Source organism: Colletotrichum godetiae (genome assembly GCF_030913485.1).
Source record: "Colletotrichum godetiae strain CBS 193.32 chromosome Unknown BDP55scaffold_8, whole genome shotgun sequence".
Taxonomy (NCBI): Eukaryota; Fungi; Ascomycota; class Sordariomycetes; order Glomerellales; family Glomerellaceae; genus Colletotrichum; species Colletotrichum godetiae.
This window is the reverse complement of record NW_026851256.1, coordinates 1169088-1196545: the sequence shown is the minus strand read 5'-3', so window position 1 is coordinate 1196545 and position 27458 is coordinate 1169088. Positions and strand designations below refer to the sequence as shown.

Genomic DNA, 27458 nt, shown 5'->3' with positions numbered 1-27458 from the left:
AACGAAGGACGCTCATCCGACACGACCCCGGCTGCCAGGGCTACCACTCCAACCGGTTCTGCGGACGACGACCGATCTGCAGCAAACTGCGGAAGACCTTCCGATTCACACGAAACGGGACCCTGCATGGCCAGGCCCCAATGTGCCAACTGCTGCGGCCCCTTCCAAGCCAGCCACACAGACTGCCCAGCGAGGCCCTCGGCCGTAAACGGCGTCGTCTCCCTTCCCGGTCGAAAGGAGCGGGCTCGGATCCGGAAGGCCGGCCAGAAAGCATCGGACACTCTGTACAAGGCTACTCGATCCGACAGTAGCCAGGAGGCGGCAGGCGTCCCTACCTCCACCAGCCAGAACCAGCAACCCGGCGCCAAGCGCGCGCGCACGAGAACGCCCTCCGCAAGCTCGATCGTTTGCCTCGGTGACGGAAGCACTGACAGCAGCAGCATGGATGAAGACGAGGCGGACGAAGGCGAAGGCGAAGACTCCCCCGACAACACCTCCATCGACCGTCCCGTGCTACCCATGCCAAGCAGGAGCCAACGGGCAGCACAGAAGCCAAACTACAACGTCGCGAATGCCTACACCCACCTCGAACTCGACTCGGAGACGTAAGCCGAGAGCGGCGACCCCACGGATGCTACGCGTTGCGCAGGGCAACGTCGGAAAGATCTCCCCGGCGCACACGGCTTTCCTGCAGCTCTGCTGGGAGGCTCAGATAGATGTGGTCCTCGTCCAGGAACCCTGGACGGGCTGGAAGGACGGAAACGTGCAACTGAACACGCACCCGGGTTTCGACTCTTTCGTCCCGGTCGACTTCTGGGACAGCGAAGGAACCAGACCAAGAGTATTGACCTACACACGCAAAGGGATAGGGATGACGGTGGAGCAGCAGAGGCCTGTCCACACGAGAGACGTACTGTGGCTGGTGGTCGACAAAACGACGACTATCGTCAACGTGTACAGACAACCCCCGCGACCCCCACAGCCGCACAACAGGGATACTGCTAGAACTCAAACCCCCGGAGCGAGCTTTGATCGCGGGTGACTTCAACGCGCATCACTACTCTTGGGAGCCCGGGACGAGGAACGGGAACCGGGGAGATGACATCGCAGGCTGGGCAGACGGCCACAATCTCTCTCTTATCAGCGAAGTTGGGGTGGCAACCCAGGATTGCGGACATGTCCTGGACCTGGCTTTCTCTAATATCCCTTTTGCGCACGCGCAGGTCAGCCCACAGCTACACCCGGGAGCTGACCACGAGGCCATCGTGGCCGTCATACCACTACTCAAACGCCCAGTGTCACAGGGAGAGGGCCACCCGCAGCCACGGCCACTGTCAGTGCCCGACTCGGCGCTGCCTCGGCTGAGAGACCTGATCGAAGGGGGGCTAGCTGCGATGCCCAATCTGGGGGATCAACCTACTCCGGAAGACCTGGACGGGCAGGCAAGTCACATCGTCGAGCTCTTCTCCCGAGCCATTGAGGCGGTCGGCAAGAAGAGAGGAAAACATGGTAAAGGCGCGGCTTGGTGGACGGAGGAATGCGCAGAGGCCCACAGAGCATACCGTGCTGCCCGCAACCAACAAGCCTGGGAGACGGAGCAAGATGCGCACCTTTATCTAATGGAGAAACGAAAGGCGTTCCTGAGCACGGTGAGGAAGGCTAAGCGAGCATACTGGGCCGGAAAGATCGATGGAGTCGCTTCAGACCGGGACCTGTACCAGATCATGGGTTGGCGGAAGGCGAGCCTACTGACCAGAGCACCCCCATTGGTTGTGGACAACCAGACGATCGAGGATACTAACGAAAAGGCTCAAGCGCTTCGGGGAGCCCTTCTCGACAGGTTTAGTGCGGAAGATGACGCACCGGGTGACCCGTTTGACGTACCCGTCGTCCCGAGGCGAGCGATTACTTGGCAGGACAATGTTAGCGGAGAAGAAGTGAAGACGGCCACCTTAACAAAGACAACGACCCCTGGTGTGGACGGCATCACAACACGCCTCCTCCAGGCATGCTGGGATGTCATCTCGGAACCGGTCAGGCAGCTATTCCAGTCCTGTATGCGGGCCGGCCACTTTCCTCTGCCCTTCCGCAGAGCTGAGGTGGTCATGATCCAGAAGGCCGGCAGGGATGCCTCCAAGCCCGGGTCCTGGCGGCCGATCGCGCTCCTCTCGTGCCTGGGCAAGGGACTAGAGCGACTGATAGCCAGAAGGACGGCGTCCCTGGCGATTGTCGAGCGCATCATCAGTCCGCAACAGATCGGGGCTCTACAAGGCAGGTCAGCCGTCGATCTGACGACCTGCCTCACCCACGACATCGAGATGGCCCTCCTAAAAGGACTCACGGCGACACTTCTGACTATGGACGTAAAAGGGGCGTTCGACTCCGTCCTTCGGAACCGGCTCGTCATTAGACTGCGTCAGCAGGGATGGCCACATGGCCTGACCAGACTGATCTTTAGCTTCTGCTGCAACCGCACCGCTAGAGTCCGACTGGAAGAAAGCACAACGGAGTACTTCCCGCTGTCATGCGGGCTGCCTCAGGGGTCACCACTATCTCCCATTGCCTTTCTGCTCTACATCGCAGAGATACTTGAAGACGACCCGAACGCGCGATTCGGGTACGCGGACGACATCGCCACTCTGGCCATCAGCCCCTCCCTGGAGAGCAACGTCGCAATACTCAACCGAAGCGCAGCCGGCATTCTCAGATGGGGCTTGGAGAACAAGGTCTCCTTTGACCCGAGCAAGTGCGAGGTCATCCACTTTACTAGGAAGCACGGCCAGCCAGCGGAGCTGCCAGAGGTCCGGGCGGGGGATTTGGTGGTCAAGGCCTCGACGAAACCTGTACGCTGGCTGGGTGTCTGGTTCGACAAGAGACTGTCCTTCCGGCACCATGTCGACGCAAAAGTAGCTGCAGCAAAGAGGGCAGCTCAACATCTGAGACAGCTTACGAACACAAAGAGGGGACTCCCAGCGGCCGCCGTGCGAAAAGCCGTCGTCTCCTGCGTACTGCCGATCGCGCTCTTCGGCGCCGAAACATGGTACGCAGGTATCACGAAGCCGGCTTCGAGACGCCAAGCGGAGACAGACACGAATCCGCCTCTCCAAGGAAGACCCGTCAACACAGGCCAAAAGGGGCTCGTGCAGAAGATCGACAGCGTCATTACAGCGGCAGCAAGGGCCGTTCTGCCTGTCTGGAGGACAACGCCAACCAGTAGCCTCCTCCGAGACGCCGGCTTACCGTCAGCCAAAGTCGCCTTAGAGGGCGTCCGCTTACGGGCCGCAGTCCGACTACAGAGGATTGATCGCCGACACCCGCTAGTCGCGCGGCTCTCCCAGCAGGGACAGCAACAGACGAGACTACAACGGACGGCTGAACTTCTGCCAAGATGCGGAAGACCAGCGTTCCTTCAATCACAGTACCTGCCAAGCTCACAGGATCAGATAGTAGTTCAATGCAAAGAAGAGGCTGCGAAAGCTTTCGAGCGCTGGCTAAAGACAGTACCGGAAAGCCATATGATCGTCTTCTCGGACGGCTCCAGGGCGACGAACGGAGCCGTGGGGTACGGCTTCGTCATCTACCGAGACTCCAAACGCATAGCACAAGGGTGCGGCCGACTCGGACTAGCAGAAGTGTTCGACGCCGAGGTCGAAGGGGCGCGAACCGGCCTCAGAAGGGCTCTGCTCACCAATCGCGGTCATCCAATCCACATATGTATCGACAACACCAGCGTTATACAAGGCATCCGCGGCAAGGCGCCGGACTCGTCACAAGACGCGTTCCTCGAAATCCAAGAAGCGGCCAGGATATTTGATATACGGACGCACTGGTCCCCGGGACACCAGGGCATCGAAGGAAACGAGGCCGCGGACCGGCTGGCCAAAGAAGGAACGACACTGCCGGCGCGGATGGGTCAAATGGCAACACTAGCGGGCATCAAGCGGCTTGCAAGGGAAAAATTACAAAGCCAGCACAGGAGATGGTGGTATAAAGAGCGAAGGCCGCGGTACGCGGACTTGGGGCTTGAGGCAGCTCTGTCCAGCCCTCCTGAACTGGCCTTGCCGCGGGCTACGTTACATCACCTGCTGGCGGCACGATCGGGTCACGGGGACTTCGAGCAATATCACCGACGTTTCAACCACGACGACGCTCTAATGATGTGCTCTTGTGGAGAGGCGAAAGACGTGGACCACCTGGTCTACTGTCGACTAACGCTGGCGAGGAGGCAACGGTGGCCGACCCTCCACTCTCGCAGTATGCCCGAGCCCATAGGCCCTATGGGATCTCTCGAGGCCTACTTCAAGAGATTAATCACCGACCCACGAGGCTTCGAGGCCTTTCTCCGCGTGACGGACTTCTTCCAGAAGATCTGTCTGCGGTAGCAGCATCCACACCTACGTAGATGTGAGTGCGGACTACAAAGAACCTCCCGATTCCAAGGGACGATTTGGGAAAGAATGAAACTGGGGCACCAGCGGGAACCGGGGACAGACAGAACGCGTAGTGGCCACAAGGCATGATTTGGAGGACGATGTAAAGAGACGACGTACTGTAGAGTAGGTAGCCTTGGCTCACGGCCCTCCACGCCATATACCCTTCGGGAGGTCTGCGGTAAGGGCTCTAGCCCGGCCGCCACGGCGTTAAATACAACAACAACAACAACTATCCCCCTCGTCTCCATTTTTTCTCACAGCGACAGCCAAAGAGCCCACCGTGGGTTGCCTCCAAGCCGGACTCTGCCTCCGATGGTACTTCTTTCGCTTCTGACAGGCTCTGCGTTCTTTTGCAGTCATTGCCAGGATCTCGATCCACTCCAAGTACAAGAAACTTGGTTTCTCGGTGTGGGGCCGAAGGCGCAGAATTTTCCGGGCCGGTGAATCGGCGATGTTATCGGCTTGGCACTCCCGCCTCCCGTGTTTTGTTCAACAACACAGAAAATGTCCAAAATTTGATACTCAATTTGATCGATTGAACCGAATACTACTTACTTGATGGGAACAGACGATCTCCTTATTGTCCCGGGATATTGGCAGTCTCGAACACATCCAGTCTGTCCTGTGGTGGAGTTTCCATTAGTCCAAATCTCCGTTCCAAAACACACGCGAGTTTACCCGATGCGTGAGACTCAGACTCCGGTGTTGGATTCCACCGGTGGGTGGTTTTTACCTCTTTTGGTCAGCGTATCATACTTTCTGCCATTGGAGATACATCGCAGACGCGCATATGAGGCCCCGGTTTTCCCATGCGCCAGGCATCACTCGTCCGATGTGTGGAGACGAGCAGTACAGACAATCCGTCCCAAGACGCCAAAGAGAATGCGCAGTCAGGGTCCTGCCTTCTTCGGTTAACGACATGTTGCCCCAAAAACATATGCTGTGATGAAGATCTCTAGTCAAAATTGCAGTGATAGACGCTGCGTATGCTTTGTACGTCAACAAAGGTGCCTGAAACATAACACGGAAGCCACGTTCTGCCAGGGACCTCTACAGTTGACAGCTGTGTTTACCCGAGTATTTGGTAAAAGGATCGGCGTTACTCAGTGCCGTGGTTGATGCTATCACCGAGGTCAAAGGCCTCCAAAAGAAGTTTGAGTGTGAGACTCAGGAAGAGCCTGAACAGTGATCATCCGCTGTTTCTACCGATACGTCAGCGTACATACAGATGCCTGGCAAAAGATGCAGAAGATTGTTGCGCCAAGGAGGTCCAACATCGGCTGCATTGCCCATTTTGCGCAAATGTCAACCAACAGTTTGTTTGTTTGCGGGCCCCCGAGTCAGTTCATTTTGGGGTTTGGGGGAAATTTGACTGGACTTTCGAACCGCAGTCTTTGCGTCCACACAGGCCCGTTTCTCCAGTTCATGCGGGAATGCGGGTGAACAACGGACTCGACACGAGGATACAAAGGCCCGTCAGTTTTTCCGTTCGTCTTCGCCGGGCCCTTTGAAGCCTTTCGTCGCCTTTCATTGGCGTTGGTGCGAAGTTCCATTCGGCTTGCTGTGGGCTTGGCTCGTCTGGTGGTGCGCCTGGCGCGCCTCTTCGGATTGCCTAAATGGGTAATGCCGAGCAGAAGAAAACTCCTACAGTGACGACGTCATCCCGAGATACTTGTGTACATGGATAGATCGGAGTTGAGATTTCCACCTTTAGCTCCAACAGCCTCCACAGTTAGCCGCAATTGTGCTTAGAGACTGGAGGCCGCAAGAAATGAGGATTCACAATACCAAGGGATAGGCATTGGACAAGCAACGGACAAGAGTATTGGCATAGTGCCAATGCCCGCGAATCGTCTTGTCAAGGCTTGTGCCTGCAGTGCTTTTCCTTAGCACATAGTCAAGCTTTTGGCATCCTAACGACATGTGCTCGGTTCAATATCTGGTTGACCATTACCATGGGAATCACGAGTCGGAGAATAAGATAAAACAGAATCCAAAGTCTATCCTCTGAAAATCAATATAGCCTGAACCAGTACGTCATGTGGTCCACCAATCTCGACGCACCTGGCTACCAACAACTGCCGACATTGACAAATCGCGTGCGAGTATTTCTCAATTTGAAACCTGGTTCTGTCTACTGTTGTCCCCACGACCACGGGTCCAACTTAATCTGCCAAAGCAGCCAAAGAGAGAGTTCACAATGGCCGGGCGAGCAGACAACTGAGAGTCAGAACCCGCAGCTGCAAGCGCTCTCAGCGGTTACGATACCACCCTGCCTTTTGTCTCCAGCCAAGTCCCGTGTCCTCGGCGCTTCTCGAGGGGGCGGGCGGCGGTGGTCGGCTCAAGGTTGCCGCAGGGTTCGCACAGGGCCCCCTGACTCGCAAACGGCGCCGCTCGGACAGGAATAGTTCCAACCCAAGTCTAACTGAACCAACGGTATTGGCTCAAGTTAGATGGAAGATGCACAGAGGGCACGCTCGAGGTACCTTTCTCTTGCATTACTTATCAGTCTGCTATGAAAGTCTTCAAGGTATGACGTCGTAGTCTCCAGTACTTCTCCATCTTAACTCCACCGACAATGTACGATTATGGACACAATTGCGGCTCTTTTGGGTACTTGTTGCTCCGCTTTCGCAATGGTGCTGCCTTATCCTTTGGTCAAGCACGGGCGAGCATCCAAAGGTACCATTCTCGCGTCGGTGTCTCTCCGAATTCTGCCGCACGATAGGACGAAAACTCCACGAGTGTTCACGTCTCAGAGCGGTGAAGCCACCGTATTGCAACGTCTTCCAAAGTACGAACCCGCAAAACTCTTACCCTTCCCGGCGCCGTATTGGCTACAAGTGGCCCCGCGCGTTCCATGACAGCGCCTTGGCCGGGCCTGACGACATGTCGCCAACCGTTCCTTGTGTCCTCCCCTTGGGCCCTTGGGCCCCCATTGTCCACCCCCGTGGAACCGGATGTGGAGTCGTTACCCCCCTCCTCGAGGTCGGAGAATGTCCCCTCTCCTCCAGAGGGATCTTGGATCGTACGGGGATTGGGGGAAATTGGGGCAGCCTTTCGTGGGACGGCTGGGGATTGGCTACTTGGGGTTTTCTGGGTTCGGTGTAAACAGCACCAACGCCAGGGTCCGAGGCTGGCACGAGTAGCCATGTTACCATGTCAGTGCAGGTTCGGGCATGCACTTGCGTCTTGTGGTATGAGCGTGAGTGGTGAGGAGAAAGAAGTAATTCCTGGCGGTCGCGCTGACGTTGCCGATCTTTACCCTGTCGCGGTAGGTTTGGGATTTTCATCTATAAGGTCGACACGTTCGCCATCTCAATTCGCATCTGATCTTCTTGTTGTTACCTCTCATCTCGACTCAACCCCATTCCCTTTACCAACCGATCTACGACCTACAGCCCTTGACATTGTTTGGAACAAGTCGATCCAATTCTGTCCGCTGTGAAAGAGTCTCCAAGATGGGCAAGCTCAACTACTTCGGCCTCAGAGGCAAGAGCCTTAACTGGGCCATCAGTATTATTGCAGGATGTGACTTCTTGCTTTTTGGATATGGTAGGTTCTAACATTACATTGCGGACTTGACTCCGAAATGAACGAACATGGACTGACTTGCCTTTCTCATTTAGACCAGGGTGTCACTGGTGGTATTCTTACTCTGCCTGCCTTCCAGTCCCAATTCCCTACCATCAACCCCGATGAGGTCGGCCTCGATCCTGGCATCAAGAGTATGCGCTCTACCAACCAAGGTATTGCCGTCGCCTCTTATAACCTTGGCTGCTTCATTGGCGCCATCATCACCATCTTCATCGGAAACCCTCTTGGTCGCAAGCGCATGATTATCCTCGGTACCGCCATCATGGTCGTCGGAGCGGCCCTCCAGGCCTCTGCTTTCTCCATCGAACACCTTATTATCGGACGTATCATCACTGGTCTTGGAAACGGCGGCAACACATCAACAGTCCCTACCTGGCAATCTGAGACTTGCTCATCGCACAAGCGCGGCAAGCTCGTGATGATCGAAGGTGCCCTCATCAGCGGTGGTATCATGATCTCGTACTGGATCGACCTCGGCATGTCATTCGCGCCCGGCTCAGTCGCATGGCGCTTCCCCCTGGCTCTGCAGATTCTCTTCTGTCTCTTTATCCTGGCCTTCGTCTGGAACCTGCCCGAGTCTCCTAGATGGTTGATCCTCAAGAACCGCGACCAGGAGGCCAAGGAGGTCATCGCCGCCATCGCCGATCTACCCGAGGATGACCAATACTGCAAGAACGAGTACATTGTCATGAAGGAGACGGTCGAAGAAATGTCCAAGGGCAGCTTCAAGGACCTCTTTACCATGGACAAGAACCGCAACTTCCACCGCGCTGCTCTCGGCTATGTCAACCAGATGTTCCAGCAGATTTGCGGCATCAACCTCATCACCTACTACGCCGCCGTCATCTACTCCAACCTTGGCATGAGCCGTTTCATGTCTCACTTGCTGGCTGCTCTCAACGGTACCGAATACTTCATTGCTTCTTGGCCTGCTGTCTTTCTCGTTGAGCGCGTCGGCCGCCGCAAGCTCATGCTTTTCGGTGCCGTTGGCCAGGCTGCTACCATGGCTATCCTCGCCGGTGTGAACTCCCAGAAGGACAACTATGCTTGCCAGATTACTGGCATTGTCTTCCTCTTCGTCTTCAACACCTTCTTCGCCGTCGGCTGGCTCGGCATGACCTGGCTCTACCCCGCCGAGATTGTTCCCCTTCGTATTCGTGCCCCCGCCAACGCTCTCTCCACCTCCGCCAACTGGATCTTCAACTTCATGGTAAGTTCTTGTCTGAAGTCCTATCATTTTCAATTTGACACTAATATTGCAAAAATAGGTTGTCATGATTACTCCCGTTGCCTTCGACTCAATTCAGCACCACACCTACACCATCTTCGCCATCATCAACGCCATCATCGTCCCCGTCACCTACTTCTTCTTCCCCGAGACCGCCTACCGCTCCCTCGAGGAGATGGACTCTATCTTCGCCAAGGCCTCCCCCGGATTCAAGGGTGCCTTCGACGTCGTTGACGTCGCCCGAAAGGAGCCCCACCGCTACGGCAAGAACGGCGAGCTCCTCATCACCTACGACGACGTCAAGGAGACCGGGCACGCCACCACCCGCGAGAATCGTCGCGAGGGCAGCACCAGCAGCGGTGAGCCCAACGGATTGTGGGAGCGCCAAGACGAGGAGACTCAGAACGTTACCAAGGAGGAGAAGTCTTAATTGGCGGTTTAATTCCACGTTCAAAATTGCGCATTTCAGTCCCCTAGTCGGGATGAGGAACTTGGCCAGGGTGGCCTGAAACCGATATACCCCATCTCTACGAATTATGTCCTTTGCCGGGCAGTTTCCGGCTTTCTCAACTTGGGCATGGATTGATATCCGATGTCATTAATTCCTATTCTTTTATGAAGTCTGCAGGGCTTCGACAGTTGTTGAGATACCACTAGTTCATCTAGATTCAAGCATAGATACCACAACAAATCGTTCAATCATCTAAACATTACGAATTCGTTTCCTTCCAACTTCGTCGTGACCGCCGTCCATGGCACAGTTCATTGACAAATCCGTGTCTCGGGATTGACTATTGCCGCCGACGTCAGCAATCCTATGGTTGAATACTAAAGGCCCAACGCTACTCGAGCGCAAAATGTCAGCTCTGGTTTGCCTCCCGGACATTGCCCGGAGTTGCCAACAGACTAACGTAGCGCTTACAACATATCCCCCAGGTTTGACTCGGAGGTAAAACCAAGCTTTACACTTTGAATCCAGTCTTTGCCAAGAACCAACTTCACCCATTCAGCAGACTGGTCTTGTCGACTACAGGAATCCGACCTTCAAATCATTCAGTCAGCCAGCGCGGAGTGTTGTCCGGCTTCGTGAGCCTCAGACACACTATTTCTTGATGGTTGCCCCCGTAAACGTTACCCCGCATGCCCCCCAGGATTTCTGCCGTCCCCGTCCCCGGAATGCAAAAAAGGCACCACTGCGACGCAACTGGACGGCCTGGACCAACATTAACCACACCATCTCATCTCTAACCGGGAGCTGACAAGAGTCTCTTTTGTTTCTTGCACGGTCTCACCTCGGCTTGCCCCAAACGGAAATCCCGGACAGGAATGTGCAACCGCTTATGCGCCGCTTCGGTTTCCCGACCTGTGTCCGTACGCGGCCTGGCACGTCCTTGAATGAGCTTTGCGGCTCCCAGGGGTCCAGCTTTCTAGCCGATTTTCCGCAACTCTTCACTTGACTCTCCGGTCCGGGTAACACGCCACTGGAAAACTCTATCTAGAGCTTCTCAACCATGGATCGTCACGAGCCCCATGGGGAAACACGTTGACGACGAGGGCCACCAAGAAACGGTACGTTACCTTCGGGGTAATATGTCAGGATCCGCACAGGGCGTTCGTTGTAGCCCCATGCACGAGAAGTCATCCTGCTTTAGGTTGCCTCTTCATTAGTAAGATTCCCTCAGACTGTTACTTCGTGTCTTTTGAGTGAAGATGTACTAAGGTGTTATAAGGGTAATGCACGGCATGTGTACAGGTAGTAAATCAAACGAATTTACTCCCACAATGTCCTGCCATTTGAAACCCATTCTCTATTTCACACTAAGTAATAACGTACAGGGCTCAAGTCTCTTGTCACTTGTGTAATCAATGAGACAAGCTCACATGTCTCCAAGGTTCCGAGTCTGGATTCTAGCCTTCTCGGCTATTTCATGCGCAATTTCTAGCCTCCCAATGACCCCGTCGAAGTGCGAACGTCTTCCCATTGTCTCATCATCCTCGCGAGCGAGCTTCTCAACTTCTTCATCAGTGAGCATAAAGACCCAGTCCGTGGATAATCCCAAGAGCGGCCCCTTGGAGTAAGACACAAAATCTTCGACAATGTCGTTGGTGACGTATCTGATAAAAGCCTCAAGGGAAAGCTGAAGGCCGTGTTAGAAACTTCTGACAGATGTAGAATTGCAAGGTGCTCGACTTACTTCGTAATAAACTTTAACAACATCATGCACATCGTTAACCATGTTTCCTTCGCTTGAGTGGTGGAATTGATGGAAGAGAGCCTTTGAGCTGGTCAGGTCCAGACGTTGCTGAAGGGCAGGACTGGAGACAATCGCTCTTAAAAGCCGAACAGTCCGTAGTATCTGCAGCCTTTCGTGAAACCTTGCGTCAGTCGTCTGGAGGTGAGATTCTCGCTCCCGTCGGCAATGATCCTTAAGCTCTCGAAGTGCCTTCTGTTTGGCTTCTTGCTGAAAATGGGTGAGGGTTCGAGCCAGTTCCTCGTACAGGATTTTTGAACAATTCTCGGGCGAACAAACATCTTCGAGGATCCAATTAGAAGCCGTCTCTACATCATCGGCAATGTTCTCAATGTGCTGTTCTGCAATCCGTTGCCACTGCTCTGATTGCGTTTTGTAGAGAATCTTGATGACCTCTGTGTTCACCATCCCGGGAAGCTCTGTAGTCTGCCAAATGTGGAGCTGATCACGGATTTCATCCATGAAGGACGGCACGGGGTTAGGCTGAGGTTTGGTATGTAGTTGAGGCGTCAGTCCATGTCGCTTCTTAGGCGGTGTCGTTGGTGGCGTCGTAACCTGCTCTTGCCCGGTTGGTGTGTGTGGACATGGAGGTGACAAGACGGTGATAGTGTCGGAGAGCTGGGTCATAGGGTCTACCCCATGATCTTCAAAGGTATACGTATGACCGCGTGCAAGCATTTGAGATGAAAAGCTCTCGTTTGCCCGACGCACCAGTCCTCTTATGCGTAGGCTATCCTTAGCCAGGGATCCGGGGCTCTTGAGAGTCTTGGTTGCCGTTGCATGGTACTTCTCAACCACATCCCTGATGTATTGCTGACGGAGACTATGACTTGGACGAGGCTCGCCTAAGCTCTTCCTGCTGTCTTTGGCATCCGATAACAACTTCCGGACTGACTCTTGAATCGCGGGAAAGTTACCTCGAATCTGAGCGCAGAGAAGGTTGCCGAGATATTTCTGCAGCTGCACAGAGCCTCGTCGATTCTCTGGGATCCTGTCCCAAGGCGAGCAACTGAAGAGTTTGCGTTCAACTTCTTTGAAGTCAACCTCTTCACCATCGGCGTCAGATCGGTTTCTCACTACGAACCAACCGTCTTTCATAGATCTTGTAGAGTCTTTTCCATATCCACTAGCGATATCAATAACCTTGTGGAGATCAGCAGGCTTTCAGCAGCATGAATTTTAGCCGCAGCTCACCTCAGTTGGATCCTCCAGCCTGTCGCACTTGGTGAAGACTCCAACAAGACGACTCTTGTCAACTAGCTTGGCGGCCATCTTGAAGATCTCTTGAGTAGATAAATCAGCCGTAGCGGCGGCCACGCATCTGTTGCTCATTAGTCTCGCGACTGGCTAAAATTCAAGGTTCAACTGACATTACGATGTTCGCTGGTTGTCGCATGTACTCCCCAACCATCTGTCTCACGCCATGCTCCTCGTCCTCGTTGACATCATGAGCGTAAGAGAAGATGCCAGGTACGTCAAGAATGCTGAAGTGTGATCGGGAAGGGCCCGAGAGTTCAATCCGAAGGACTTGTGAAGCAAAGTTCTTGGTAGCAAGTCCTTGGCCTCTCTTGATTCCCATGTACCTTGTGGTAATCTACAAAGCTTGTAAGAGACGGCGATATGAAGTAAATAAGTTATCAGGGCTTACATTTTTCATGAGTTGCGTAAACTCTTCGACGCCTAGATGATCGGTGACATAAGGCGGAAATTCTTTGTACGTATCATCCGGTGGATAGCCAAATTTGTCAGTTACATCAGGCTCGACAATTGTCACCTTGACAGAGCTGCGACTTCCAGGCGCAGTTCTCCGAGATACAATCCTTGTTGCGAAGCGAGTGCAGCAGCCAGAACCAACTGGAAAGGGAATATCGGTCAAGCTCTGAAGCAGTGACGACTTTCCCGTGGATTGGCCACCGACAATGACCAGCTGAGATGGGGGTCAACTTGGAAACTCCGGCAAGGTGCTAAGGGAAGAGCCGATCTCACCTGAGGAATAGCTAGCTCTTGGCTGACTCCACAGGACTGAAGCTTGTCAATGGCATCGAACAGAAGCCTGCTGCCCTCGCTGTCGAACGGATTTTCGGGAATGATATCAGCTCTGTCTTGTTCGCCACCTTTGTCGGACGGTGGGGAGGCTGCCTCAGAGCCAGCGGCAGAGTCGACCTGCGACTCGGCATACTGCGACTCAGGGCTGATACCGACTGATGGCATGGCAGAGTATGACGGCTTGTGTGCGAATCCGAATAAGCCAGACGGGGTTGAAGGGGTTGTGAATTCGGCCATGCTCAACGGAGTGATGAGTTTGCGAAATCAAGGGGAGAGTGATAGGATTGAGGATTGACCAAAGTGAAAGTTGGCTTGATATAATAGTTCTGATAAGATCTCTGGAACGGGTGAAGTCCCTTGATGGTATTGGCGAAATATGGGAGCTTGCTGCAGGTGTTCATCGAGAAGAAACACAGTCAGAGTGAAGCCGAAGAGGCCTTTATACCAAAAAGGGGGAAGAAGAGTTCGATGTCCATTCTTCCCCGACTGCCATTGTCGGTCGACCTGGGAGAGAGACACTATCGCCATGAGCCCTTGGCAATTTCCGCTTGTAAATGTACTCCGACAAGGCAGATTCATTGCGTGTACGTAGTATGGAAGCAGCGACCTTGGCATTGCGAGGCAATGTTAAGCAATCGAAGTTGACGCTGATTGGATCATGAACGCAATTGAGATGTAGACCGAATCTGAATGCAGGGGCTGTTTGAGGTCGGATTGCGCCATGTCATTGGTAGCAGGTTGGATCAGTGGCTTATGAGGAGGCCAGGAACGAGCCGAATTAGTTCATCAACCGACGCATTCTTATCTACCCCAACAGCCACGAAATAGTGGTTGCGAAACGATCTGAGCCCGATCCTGACATCGGTCACGCCGATGTAACCACATCTTGAATGCAGTCAATAAGAATGGCGGTTTACCGCCCTGACAAGCCGTCTCAAGCGGGACCGCAACGGGCAGGTCACTCCGTCCCGGCCAACCAATAAGACATTGATTTACTCCTATTTCTCGAGGTTGGAAAGATCGAAACAATCCCCAAAAGGTTAATGAGATCAATCATGAAACAACCTAGCCTTTCTGCGGCCATATTCAACCACACTTTTGACCCAGATTAGGCTCCTCGCCAGACGCTTCTGTCAGAATCCAGAAACATAAGCCCTTACATAGAGGCTGAGCCACGAGGCAGTTGATGAATGGGCCGGCACAGCGCAGTTTTGAGAAACATTAGAATTCTGCAACGTGCGATAAGTAAGGTTTGCCCCTGACGGGCCTGCGTTTCACTCCTGATCTAGGAGTCGAGATCATCTCTTGACCGTTGGATACAACATTATGAGCCTCCTTCCGTGTTACGCCTTCTCCGCGTGCCTTGCGGTCACAACTACTCCGGCCTTCTCGCCATCCTCCGGCGAAGCCTGAAACATGTCCTCTGCCTTGTACTTGCCGAATTTGCGCAGCGGGACCCCTTCGTTGAACATCCGGTCGATCTGCTCAAGAGACTTGCCCTTGCATTCAGGGATGCAGAACCACGTAAAGACAAGCGCCAGCACCAGGATTCCCGCAAAGATGAAACCAACCTTTGAACCTAATCCTGCGCCAGGGGTATAGAGCAGGTACGGGATGCTAAAGTTGACGAGGAAGTTGGCCAAGACGTTGACCATTGACGCCGTCCTTTGAGAGGCATCGCGCAGTCGGAGGGCGGGAATCTCGGTCGTGACGACGTAGTTTAGAGGCGCCCATGCAAAGACATAGCCGGCGGCAAAGACCGTCAGCATGGCCACGATGCTTGTCTTGACGGCGAATGATGGGTCTGCTACAGTACCCAGTGATCCCATGGTTACAATGGCGGCAAATTGCCAGACTGCACCGATCAAAAGAAGAGGTCTGTTGGGTTGTGAGGTTAGTACATGTATGGCTAAAGAGGCACGACAGATGTGGTCCACAGTAAGGTAGATCAAATACGTACCGACGCCCCACGTGATCATGCAGGTAAAGTCCGACGAATACCATGCAAAGATTTACGACGGCATTGATGATGGTCATGGTAAAGGGATTGACCGTGCCGATGTCCTTGATGAAGATTGCACCGTAGGTAGAGGCAAAAGCCTGCCCAGTTGCTTGCTGAAAGAAGTTCATGGCCATCACGATCCCGGTTCTCTTCAAGTTGACACCCTTGAAGAGCTCCATATAGTGCCCTTGTTCGACTTCCTGTTTCAGTGCGTACTGGAGGGCGGCGAACTGTTCATCGATCTCGGAGTCTGGGATGGTGCCGGCTCGGAGTTTTCTTAGGGACGTTTGGGCTTCTTCGACTCTGTCCTGGGTCAACAGCCAGCGAGGCGACTTGCATGGAATTTAGCCTAGGAATTGAGCTGGATAGGGGAGTTGTGGTCAGGTTGAGCTTACCTCGGGGATGAAGAAAATCAGTCCCATGACGATGACAGGAATAACGTAGAATAGGCCCATTGGAATCCGCCAAGATGCATTGCCATCCAGGGTGCTAGTTCCTCGGCAGATAGAGTTGACAATAAGAGTACCGAACTTGACAGAACAATGTTAGTTCCGCAAGTCTATTAGTTGATTGGATATTGAAAGCTCACCATCAGACTGAATTGGTAAGAGCCGACTGCAAATCCACGAATCTCCGAGGGAACAATCTCGGACTGGTAAACCGGAACCACAGCGAGTTCCATGCCAACGTAAATGTCTTTTATCTCAAGTCAATGATTATGGTCGGAATTCAGTGCGGCATGAGACTTACAGTTGAGAATGCGCGCGGCCATGATCTGCTCTCTGGTGCTCGAAGTTATCGCAATTGTCGCAGGGATCACGGCCCACGCACTCATCGCGAACATGCACCACCGGCGACCCCAGCGAGCACTAACGAGACTACCAATAATGACGCCGGCCGCGAAGCCGATGTAGTTGAGACTGTTGAACAGGGCGAGCCAGCCGGTGGGAAGCTTCCACTTGCCAGTTGTGGGATTCTGGTCGCCAAACTGGCGCTGGAACGCGTCCATCGCCTGGGTTGTTGAGTAGCCAGCATTGTCGAAGCCGTAGTTGAAGGTCGAGACGGCGATGACAGTAAAGGCCGCAGCCAGGGTGCCATTGAAGTGTTTGAGAATTCGATTGGGCGCCATTGCGAAGGGAGATCTCAGATATCTTTGAGCGACTGTCCGGATAACCTCAGCTCCTTGCCTCAAATGACAGGGTGCCTGGGGTGAAGTTGGCGATGCATTCTCTGGTCTTTAAGTATCCAGACGCGTTGAAGGAATCAAACTCTACGCCTCGTGGTTATTACGTTGCTGCGTCGTTCCCTGTCGAGTGGAGCCAGGGATCCCCGTTGATCTGAGCTAATCACCCCTTTCACTGGCAATAGAGTCGTCCGATCAGACGCACGAGACGAACAAACACATGGCGGAGGAGGTTTCCCCAACTTGGGGAACCCACTGGGGAAGCAAGCCGTTCATAGCGCTAGGGATGAATTCCTGGAGGAGAGTGGAGGAATGGAGAAGCCACGGTGCGACGGAGGGGTTCAGCAACGAGGTCCAGAACGAAAATCTTTTGCGGGTGAAGGACCCGGTGACCGCCCGCTTGGGATTTTGGCGTTCGACTAGGGTAGCCCCGGGGCCGGAACTCGGGCGGAGGTGAGAAGTCAAAACCAACGCGGAACTCGGGCGGAAGACATGTCATCTCTTCTTCCCCCGACTTCCCACCCCGTCCCCCGACCTTATGCATCTTCACTCTTTTGATCAGAAAATACTGCGGGTAAGACTCATACATGGAGACGCCTAATCCATATCGCGCTTCGGGTCGGCCCCGAAAAGGCTTGCAGATATGTTTCCAGTGCCGGAACCGCAAGGTAAGTCGCGGTCAACTTGCACCCGGAGTGTCCCTGCCGCGGTCCTTCGGGAAGAGGGTCCCCTAACCCGTAGCCGATAGGTCCGATGTGACGGCGCACCTGGAGGTTGCGAGAACTGTCGTCGGCTCAAGTTCCATTGCTCCTTTGCAGCACCAGATCAGTTACCGGATGCTGCAAATTCTTCCACTCCCAACAACAATGATCCAAGCCATCTGAGGTTGGAGAAACGTCGCGTGCGCACTGCTTGCATACAATGCCGTGACAAGAAGACAAAGTGCTGCGGCACGCAGCCCTCGTGTCGGCGATGCTCTCACCGGGGCGTTGACTGCCAGTACCCAGACATGTCTAAGTCATCATCAAACAGAACTCCAGCTTCGGATCTTCGGACCCAACCGTCTGCTGCAGTGCGTGGCGGTTCGGAAAATAGTACGGATAATAGAACTTCGTCTATGAATCGAGATTCCTCCGTTGCGCACTCTCCGGCCTCATCACTTGGGTTGTAAGTTGATCGTCCTGCAAGTCAAATAAATGCATGTGCGGTCTATTTTGCTGAAACTTGTTCATTTATGCAGCGAGTTGAACTCGAACAAGACGATTATCAAGCAACACATCGATGCTTTCTTCGACTTTGTTTATCCAATACCTTGCTATGGCTTCATCCATAAGGCCACTTTTTGCCAAAGTTGGGCACAGGACACCTACAACCCACGCCTTCTAAAGGCAATGTGTGGTCTCACAGCCCGCTATATCGCAGCAGGGGATACCAACCGTCTACAACAAGCAACGAGATGGATTCAAGAGTCGGAAATGCAGCTCCTTATGCGGCTCAGTGAGCCTTCCATGTCGGATATTGAGGCACTCATGCTCACTACACTGGACCACATCATTGCTCGTCGATTCAGCAAAATGCTAGTATCTGCATGCCTCGCGGCAAGGCTAGCGTTCATGATGCGACTCAACTACGAGGATGGCCGCTTGAGCTTCCTCACTCAAGAGCGTCGTCGGCGCCTTATGTGGGGTATCTACACCATGGAGACGCTTTACTCCAGTGGGAGAACGGAGTTCACTGGTTGTCCGAAGGAAACAATACACCTGCAACTTCCCTGCCATGAGCGGTCTTTCACTTTAGATATTCCCGTAATGACGGAACCCTTGAAGCCCCCAAGAAATCAGTGTTCTTTGGAGCTAGGTTTGATGGCGTACAATATTCGGGTCCTCGACATTCGAGATCGGATACAAAGGTATCCATCCACCTTGATGATCTACTCGAGCCCCCAACTAACCAGTACGGCTAGGTTATCTCATACGATCACGCATCATCGAAAGCCTTTGCTCGAATGCGTTTCGCTACTCAAAGGGCTCGTCGACGAACTCGATGCACTACGTCGTTCGCTTCCGCCGCAGTTCGCATTCGACAAAAAGAACCTCTTTCTCCGAGCCTACACCCCACAACGTACCCCATTTGTCATGTTCCATACCTGGTGGCATCAGTGCCAATGTGACATGTACAGGTTCACGATACCAGGCTTTAGGGAAGGTCTCCCCGTGGAAGAGTTGAGAAGTTTGCCTCAAGACTTGGTCTCTTTTTGCAGAGATAAGTGTCTCCAGCATGCGCTTGCTGTTGCCAACATTATGGCCACAGTGATTGACATGGGAAAAGACATATTCATCACAGATCCAGCCTTGGTTATGTGTACTTTTCATTCCGCGCGTGTTATCTCAAGGCTTGGTTCAAGCCAGTTCGCCAACATGCCCAAGGATATTCTGATATCCAAGCTGAAGGCGTGCTCGGATATTCTCGAGACGCCAGCTGAGATATACTCTACAACTAAGCTTCTGCGAGGTGGTATCTCAGACCTTATCCACGATGCGGAGCGCGACTCTGGGGACTCGAGTCCGCTCAGGTCGAATTGGGAGGCCGAACAGCCAGGATCTGACAACGAGGCGACTGGGGCCCAACAACCTGGTATCCAGGGAGGCACGCAGGGCTCAGTCCCAGAAGTTTATTCGAAGTACAGCGTAACGGACGAGATTCGGAAACTCAAGTTCCAACAAGACGGCGAAGAGGATAGGGAGGAGTACCGGTCAGACGAGCAAGCAACAGGGGTTGGCGCAGATTGTGTCACACCTCAGCAATTCATGATGCCGGATATGTCAAAGGAGCATGGCTCGCAGCCATACATGCCAATGCCTCAGGATATGACAGCCAGCGGCTTTGGCTTTTCGGACGCCGGCTTCGGTGCAAGCGCGGCGCCGTACGATGTGTCAATGACTCTGGGTTTCGAGCCAAGTTACGGGGAATGTCAGCCAGACTTGTTTTTGGATACCTTCATGCCTCTCCAAAACGACTGGAATATGGCTGATTCTGGTTGCCTTTAATACTCGGTGGCCCCAAATCAAGGGATTGACATGGCAATGCTCTTATTGCGATGATACTCCGATGATCATTCCCAACGGCCTTGGTAGTACTGTAGCCTTCATGAAGCTATCGCTGAGTATAACATGCTCTTGATAGCCTAAAGGGCTGTATTGAGACCATATTCAAGGTCCGTTTAAAGCAACATATGCCAAGTACTACTTGTAAACAACATCAACCACGCAAATGTTCACACTTGCTCATAATCCACTCCAGAACATGTCCTTCTCAAGCTCGAAGGAGCCATTCAAAGCTGCGCTTCCTCCTACAACTGAAGCAGTGTACCGTCCCTTTTCACAGCACCAACTGTTTCTCTTCTCATCCCAAACAGCCGTGCTATACCTATCGATAGGAATGGAGACATTTTTCCTCTCTCCGGGCTCCAAGAAAACTTTTTCAAATCCAACGAGTGAACGCACGGGACGCGCAAATCGTGACTTGGGGATCACAGTCGAGTAGCTAATGTACAAGCGGACAACTTCCGCGCCGGCCATTCGCCCGGTATTCTCTATGCTGAAGTGAACCCTGGAGGGTAAAACCTGCATCTCCGTAATTCGGAAGGTGGTGTAACTCAAACCATGACTGGAAGAACTGTTAGCTTGCAGGCTTCAAGTCTATTCCAAACGAGCCGACGTACCCAAATGGAAATGCAACTTCCATCTTTCTCGCTTCGTACCACCGGTACCCCACAAAGATTTCTTCAGAGTAGTAGACCGTGCCGTTGTCGCTGCCGAATCCAAGGTACGCAGGATTATCTTCTAGCCGATCAGGGAAAGTCATTGGCAGCTTTCCACTAGGATTGATGCGTCCAAAGACAACGTCCGCCACGGCGTTGCCCGCTTCGTTGCCGCCGTACCAGCTGTGAAGTATTGTGCTGGCATTATGTCTCCATGACATGTCGATTGGGTTTCCGGCTTGAGTGATGACAATGGTGTTTGGCTGTGCCGCCAGAACAGCTGCGATGAGGTTATCCACTTGTGGTGGCATGTTCATCGTGTCTCTGTCTTTGCCCTCCTTTTCCAAGTCCGCCTAGAGTTCAATCTTTCATCAGCTTTGTCAATGAATTCCCGGCCTAGAAACTACTCACATTTAGTCCGGCAACGACGAAAGTGTATTTGCTTCTCTTTGCCAGTTCGACGGCTCTTTGGATACCCTCTTTAGGGTCAATCTTGCGGCAGCCACCCAGCCGACACGCACCACCGGGGATCGCCAATAGCGAGCCGCCCTTCACTTTCGACGTCGCAGCACTACCGGCCTCAACGCGTAGAAAATACCGCTCTCCGGCTGTCATTTCGTATGTTGTTCGCTTTTCGGCTGAACCCTTGCCGAAGAACATGCCTCCTGGCGTTTGCCCTGTTGAGTTGTCAATGACAAGCTCATCATTGATGAATAGGTCGCCGATGCCGTAAGTGGCCAGGCCAAATTCGTACGTGCCAGAGTGTTCTGGGACGAATTGAGCGCGCATGGACATGAAGAATGTGTCTCCTTTCTTAGGATGCTCATAGTCCATGAGCTGGTAGGTGGTGTCCGGTATCGTGACACGGTCAAACGGCGTCCGCTCTTTGGTTGTATGTGGTTCGTTGAACAATTCGATAGTTACACCTCCCCGGCCTTCATCGTCGCAAACACTTTCTTCTGTGAACGGGGGTAACAAAATATGCCCGTAAACACCAGGCTCATGGCGTATCTTGGTTGTAGGTGGTAGAGAGTCCCGGATTCCCTTCAGTACGGAACTGGTGTAGTAGGGCCGGAGACTTGCGCTACCTCCTCCGCATGCAGCTGCAAGCTCAGCATTTGGTCCGATGACAGCCACTTCACTGCAGTCTTCGGGTGACAATGGCAAGAGGTTGGCAGAGTTCTTTAACAGCACAATACTCTCGCCTGCCAAACGACGATTTAGGGTCCTGTCCTCAGGAACATCTCGCATGGTCTCCTCCTTCTCGACACGGGCTGATGCCGCGTCGTTTACGAATTGCAGAACTTTTCGTGCTCGGTCGTCTATGGTGTGTTGGTGAACTTTGCCCGAGAAGACTGCGGCAAGGGCTTCTTTCTCTCTGTAACGACTAGGACCGGGCATCTCGATGTCAACGCCAGCGTTGAGCGCTGCCTCACAAGAATAAGTGCCGTACCTGTATGCATTAGCTCCATAATAACAAAATGTAAAGACGGATTCAATGGAACAGTATATGGCGCACCAGTCACTCATGATGAGACCATCAAACCCCCACTCTTTCCGCAGGATGTCTTGAAGAATCATGGGGTTCTCAGAAACATGCAGGCCGCCGATTTTGTTGTAAGAAGACATCACCACTCTGGGATTGCTATCTCTAAGAGCGATCTGAAAAGGTAAAAGATATACCTCTCGCAGTGCTCTGTCAGACATGCGCACATCAAGAGACATCTTCTCCGTCTCCTGATCGTTAGCCACAAAATGCTTCAGAGCCGCCAGAGTCCCTCGGGATTGGACACCCCTGATGATGGCTGCGGCAAGCATTCCGCTCAGGTGCGGGTCCTCGGAGAAGGACTCGAATCCACGGCCGTTCAGCGGCGAACGAATGATATTAACCGTTGGACCGAGCCAGACATGGGCGCCTTTAGCGTCGCATTCTTTTGATAATAGCTGGCCGGCTTGTTCGATCAACTCAGGGTTCCACGTTGCTCCTAGGCCACTGCCGCAAGGGATACAGAGTGCGGGTACAGGGTTGAAGAATCGTGAGCCTCTGACGCCGTTGGGCCCATCGGTGCATTTGATGGCCGGGACATTGTGCTGGGGAAGGGGAGTGGAGTGCCAAAAGTCGGAGCCTGTACCCGAGAGCTGTCAGTACTAGGGACTCGATTGCATGGAGTTCCCATTTGGGGACTCTTACCAGCAAGCAACGACACTTTCTCTGCCAGCGTAGCGTTTTCGATGATCTGATCAATGTTGACAAGCTTTCGTGGAGGAGGTTGCATGTTCGGTGAAATTGGCTCGAAATCTTGAGACACCATATTCGACGCATGCACCAACAAGTAGGGCAGCATACGATTCAGAAATAATCAAATAGAGAAACTATCGAATTTGAAAAATGAGGTGAGTACTCTAGGCGAGAACTGAGAGGTATACGGACAACTGCCCGGATACCCGGGCCGCCGTTTCGGATGTCGGGAGCCGGAGCAGCCCGGAAGTCGCCATAGTTGGTGCGATGCACGATGCGTGTGTGGAGTGAGCTAAAATAAGCTACATTTCTTGGGTGGGAACGGCATTGGGCTGGCAAGAAAGTCAGGCTTGCATGTGATTGAATGGGTAAGGTTAGAAGTCACCTTCGGATAGTAGCCGCCACACGATGTTTAAACATTACGGGGGCTTACAACCTGCACGGATTTCTGACCTCTCTGTATCTGAATTCATGATATGTCGATTTGTGGTTGAGTCTTGTCATTGACGTTCCAATAAGTGTATACGCATTGAGCTGAGGATATACTTCCCATTCATTGGGTAAATGTACTCAGTAAGATGCCGATCACCGAGCCAATGTGATGGAGATGACGATGACCTGGATGAGTATAGTATGAATCAGGAAGAGTAGGACGGAAGTCAAGAGAATAACGTTGTAAGCGATTATCTGCTTAAAGCACTGTGACTAATTCACGCACTCCACTAGAAAGCTCTGTGTACAGGTCATCTTCATACGATGGAAGTCGAAATCTACCCAAAAAGAGCAAGAGTTTGGCGATGTCCACCGTTCGCGCTGACTGCAGCTCCATTGACCCAACGTCCCTCCTCACTCGCCAGGAAGCCAACGATGTAGGCAATATCGTCAGTGTTTCCGAGACGGGGGCCGACAGTAATATATTCCGTCTGCTTTTCGATGAACTCCGGATGCGTTTCCCTCGCCTTGGCCAGCGCATCAGTCTCCGTGGGCCCAACCGCGACGCTGTTGAAGGTCATTCCTTTCTCTGAGGCAAAGGTGTCTGCAAAGGACCTCGTGAAGCTGTCGAGCGCGGCTTTCGTGGCTCCGTATGTCATGATTGGGCTCGGGTTGCCCATTTTGCCAGCAATACTGGAGATGTTGATGACGCGAGCGCCGTACTTGGGCACGTGCTCCATGAAGGCAGTCGTCAGACTGACAGGAGTGTAGACATTTGCGACCATAATATCATTGAAGTCCTTGGCCTGGAGCGTCTTAACGTCCGATGTGTTGCTGATGTCGGAAAGAATCGCATTGTTGACCAGAATATCAATAGTCGTAACCTTGAGTGCGCTCAGGGCGTCTTTGATGATTTTTGGGGCGATTGTCGGATCTGTTGAATCTGCCTTGATGGCAACGGCGTTCCTGACACCCAGTTCGCGACACTTTGCCAGAGTGTTATCGGCAGCGGCCTTGTTCGCCACATACGTGATGGCGAGGTTTTCCAAGCCCTTGCGGGCAAAGTGTACGGCAATCCCACTGCCAATTCCTCGGGAGCCTCCGGTCACGATGGCAGTTTTACCCTTCAGAGACCACGGCTCAGCTAGAGAGGTCGTACTAGACATTTTTGATTATTTTCGATGATTTATTGACGAGAAGAAGTGGCCGTCGGTAAATTGGAACTTGAATAATGACGTGAGTGATGTTAGAAGAGGTCGTTGTATTTACTCCTCCCAGACTGTTGGGCGCGACAGTCCTCATATATATTCGAGCAATATTACCGAGTACGAGCGGTTTTGAATTTCAGACGGTGATATCACCGAAGCACACGTAGGTTTGTCATCTTTGCTCGAGCATGGCGGACCGCGAAGTATGGATCCGGGGTATCTCAAACGTCCGAGCTGTGGACCTGCCGTCAAGTCCGCAAGCATACTGATGACGACCGGGGACCAGGGTGTCTCTTAATCATCAGTATTGGTATCAACACCATGCTGTCGGGAGTTCGAAATATCGATAGAAGCGTGCATAATGATCAACAATTGGACTGGACCTAATAAACCCGTTGTCTACGGCGTAATGGTACACTCTTACTACCTTAGGGAGACATGCTTTGAGTTCAGCTTCGTCCGTTCTGATCTCCAGTCGGAATACCTGATAGCTTTGCATACTTTGGGCTTACATATTCTCCGCAGCCGCGCCCAAGTTATCTACGATTTTGGCTACCTGTGCGTCGATCACAGCCTTTGGCGTTGGCTGCTTGCGTCAATGTCGCTAGAACCATGCATTCCTAGTGGAGTTGCTCGCGGATTTCGTGCGGACTTGACTAAGCCTATGCGATCCATTAGAAAGTTGTATTACAGTTTGGTCCATGCATGGTCAATGATGAACAATGCAGAATGCAAAGAAGGGAATAACGTTGCCTGATCCTCAATTTAGATCAATCGACCTTGAAAATGTACGCGATAGCCTATGTCAGCCTGTATCCTTGAGAATTTTTGAGAAGCTTTGGAATCTTTGTCTCGGCACGGAGGGTTTGTTCCACCGCCACATGACACTCGTGGAACGTCTCTGAGCGAACGATTCGGTCTGGTGGGTGAGTTATCTGGTACGTCTATTGTCATCAATCTTGACGATGGAGGTTCGCGGCAATTGCTAAGCCGATCCAAGACTCGGCCGAACTCGGTGGGACATGGAGTTTGCGGAGGTTAGCGCCGGCGCACCTTGGCGGAGCGAGAAGTCAACTACCATATGCCGCTGACCTCAGTCTCAAAGACGACCCAACATTGTACTTTATGCACATCATCATTATCCGGGAGGCGAAGGGCTGCAGCCCGGAGAGAAAAATGCTTTTGATAAACATTTCAGCTATGGGCAGGTTTAACGCGCCTATAACAATTTGATTCTATTCAAGTTGCCGACAGGTAGCTGGGCGATACATCTCTTTGAGCTCAACCCAAGGTAATGCTGAATGCTCACTCACTAGCCCCTCGACTTGCTATGGCACTCGTGGACGCCAAAGTGCTTCCATCTTCTCAGGAAAACGCTTTTGTGTTCTATGTCAGTTTCTAGAATTATTCTCCGTCGGAGGTTGCCATGTTTATAAGTCTTCTAAACTTGTGTAAACATCCGGGTCTATTTTTTCTTCTGGCTAACGCCAAACGTTGTAAGATGCGGCCAGTCTAAAAGTTTCATCAGCAAAGTACTCGACTATGATGCTCAGGATTAAAATGAAGGATTATTACCGAAAGTCGTTCTGTCCGGATTGACGTGAGAGATTCGCGCTCTCTGGCCAACACTTAATGTCTCGCCAACTGCTGACCCGAAGCAGTATCCGTAACGTCCAAATACAGGGCTGTATTTGGCACCCTTATCAACTCGGCGGTCTTTATTCAGCTTCTTCCATACCAGTCCGCGGTCATCACTCGCCGTCTTGCCAGTTTCATAGTCGACAGTGATACTTTGGCAGCGATAACAGTTGGCCGTCAGAGGCATCTGGACACCGCCGTCAAAAGTCAACTCGCCCCAAAAGTCCTCTACGAAAGGGCCGCTTGCACCTTTGACAACGACATTCGGACGGAACTTTCGAACATCCATCGTCAAGTCGCCCTCGAGGCGGGAAGAGACCTCCGCTGTGGACTCTTCAGTGACGACGAGGTAGTGCGCAAGGTCGTTGAAGACAAGACGCTCCTCGGGAAACCTGGTAAAGGGAATGAAGGACATGAGGCGCTGAGCAAGCCTGGCCTTTTTCAGTCCTCCTTTGCTGTTTGGCGCTAGAGATCCCAGAACAGGCCGTGAGCCGTTCCCAATGTAGGCAAGTCTTGCCTCAACCCCGAGGCGCTCCGAGAACCACGCTGCAAGTTTGTCGCCCATGTCGTAAGCCTTGGCCTGGCTTACATGAAGACTTGTTTCAATCGCCTCTAACCCCTCTGTACTTGGCGATAGTTTGAATCGAATTTCGTCAGTAGTGGTGACGTTTGCTTCGTTGATTGTTTTGCCGTGCTCCGTTCCTCGGCCGTGCCATTTTACTACCACTTCTCCTTCGGTCGCATTTTCTTGCCTCCCATTGTGCTCGATTGAAGCCTGGAATAATGCCATATAAAGGTAGTAGCCGATAAACATGGTTTCATATGTCTTCTTGGACGGGTCGGTCTTGTCCCGAATGACCTTTTGCAGCGAAAACGTCCTGTCTCCGATTAGGCCATATTTGCCCAAATGTGCTCGCTGCACCGCGCATCCCCCAAGTCCTTTGATAGGATATATGTAAAGCTGTACAATTGGTGTTAGAAGCATTCGCATTGATTACTTTGACACAGGGCAGCATGTTGTACTTGTGTGATTTCTAGCGGCTTGCTCGCTGCTCGCGGTGACCGGGCTAGCCGGATGCCCAAAACAAGAGCTACGATTGAGCATGCGACCAGCGCGACGGCAGTGCTCATAGTTGTCAAGGGATTGGGCGTCATCTGGACTTCAGCCCATGTCTCGTTCGTTACCGTGTCCATTGTTGACTTGTCGTGAAGAGCTCCCTCACTATTGGGGATGGTTGTTGTCTATTAGAAAATTTGCAACCATTGGGTTCACGGCTAAGTATGGCCTCCAACCCACCGGATGAGCTTCCGACGCGTTCTTTGATCTGCAAAACAAAGTTTGATCCCGGATAACAGTTACAGCTGTCACACAAAACAGCAAACCGGGTCATTTCAACTGCCGCTAAACCCCTTCAGGAAACTAGATGGACCAAATCTCGC

At 52.7% G+C, this 27458-nt stretch overlaps 8 protein-coding genes across 8 annotated transcripts; 3 read left to right on the top strand and 5 right to left on the bottom strand.

Annotated features, from left to right (window-relative positions):
* Nucleotides 1-4836: 4836 nt before the first annotated feature.
* Nucleotides 4837-5504, top strand: BDP55DRAFT_413530 (uncharacterized protein). Its single transcript, XM_060567389.1, has one exon. The coding sequence runs from the start codon at nt 4992-4994 to the stop codon at nt 5346-5348; it is 357 nt and encodes a 118-aa protein (XP_060433368.1). The 5' UTR covers nt 4837-4991; the 3' UTR covers nt 5349-5504.
* Nucleotides 5505-7740: 2236 nt separating this feature from the next.
* BDP55DRAFT_413481 (general substrate transporter) lies at nt 7741-9825 on the top strand. Its single transcript, XM_060567388.1, has 3 exons — nt 7741-7988; nt 8063-9240; nt 9299-9825. The coding sequence occupies exons 1-3, from the start codon at nt 7895-7897 to the stop codon at nt 9686-9688; spliced, it is 1662 nt and encodes a 553-aa protein (XP_060433367.1). The 5' UTR covers nt 7741-7894; the 3' UTR covers nt 9689-9825.
* Nucleotides 9826-11135: 1310 nt separating this feature from the next.
* On the bottom strand, nt 11136-14113 carry BDP55DRAFT_604912 (vacuolar sorting protein VPS1; the record flags this gene model as incomplete). Its single annotated transcript, XM_060571096.1, has 6 exons — nt 13497-14113; nt 13159-13437; nt 12881-13104; nt 12705-12831; nt 11454-12653; nt 11136-11396 (listed from the first exon to the last, which is right to left on the bottom strand). Exons 1-6 carry the CDS (start codon nt 13791-13793, stop codon nt 11136-11138), a joined length of 2388 nt encoding a protein of 795 aa, XP_060433366.1. The 5' UTR covers nt 13794-14113.
* Nucleotides 14114-14899: 786 nt separating this feature from the next.
* On the bottom strand, nt 14900-16687 carry BDP55DRAFT_545952 (sugar transporter; the record flags this gene model as incomplete). Its single annotated transcript, XM_060568615.1, has 5 exons — nt 14900-15434; nt 15517-15890; nt 15954-16088; nt 16148-16254; nt 16309-16687. The coding sequence occupies 5 exons, from the start codon at nt 16685-16687 to the stop codon at nt 14900-14902; spliced, it is 1530 nt and encodes a 509-aa protein (XP_060433365.1).
* Nucleotides 16688-17292: 605 nt separating this feature from the next.
* Nucleotides 17293-19907, top strand: BDP55DRAFT_413442 (uncharacterized protein). Its single transcript, XM_060567387.1, has 4 exons — nt 17293-17409; nt 17490-17908; nt 17982-18650; nt 18705-19907. The coding sequence occupies exons 1-4, from the start codon at nt 17329-17331 to the stop codon at nt 19786-19788; spliced, it is 2253 nt and encodes a 750-aa protein (XP_060433364.1). The 5' UTR covers nt 17293-17328; the 3' UTR covers nt 19789-19907.
* Nucleotides 19908-20025: 118 nt separating this feature from the next.
* BDP55DRAFT_628966 (glycoside hydrolase superfamily) lies at nt 20026-22813 on the bottom strand (the record flags this gene model as incomplete). Its single annotated transcript, XM_060571962.1, has 4 exons — nt 20026-20407; nt 20463-20854; nt 20913-22627; nt 22693-22813. The coding sequence occupies 4 exons, from the start codon at nt 22811-22813 to the stop codon at nt 20026-20028; spliced, it is 2610 nt and encodes an 869-aa protein (XP_060433363.1).
* Nucleotides 22814-23510: 697 nt separating this feature from the next.
* Nucleotides 23511-24338, bottom strand: BDP55DRAFT_691751 (3-oxoacyl-reductase; the record flags this gene model as incomplete). Its single annotated transcript, XM_060577023.1, has 2 exons — nt 23511-24271; nt 24296-24338. The coding sequence occupies 2 exons, from the start codon at nt 24336-24338 to the stop codon at nt 23511-23513; spliced, it is 804 nt and encodes a 267-aa protein (XP_060433362.1).
* A 1507-nt stretch (nt 24339-25845) lies between these two features.
* On the bottom strand, nt 25846-27149 carry BDP55DRAFT_691750 (uncharacterized protein; the record flags this gene model as incomplete). Its single annotated transcript, XM_060577022.1, has 3 exons — nt 25846-25892; nt 25956-26979; nt 27042-27149. 3 exons carry the CDS (start codon nt 27147-27149, stop codon nt 25846-25848), a joined length of 1179 nt encoding a protein of 392 aa, XP_060433361.1.
* Between the last annotated feature and the right edge of the window lie 309 nt (nt 27150-27458).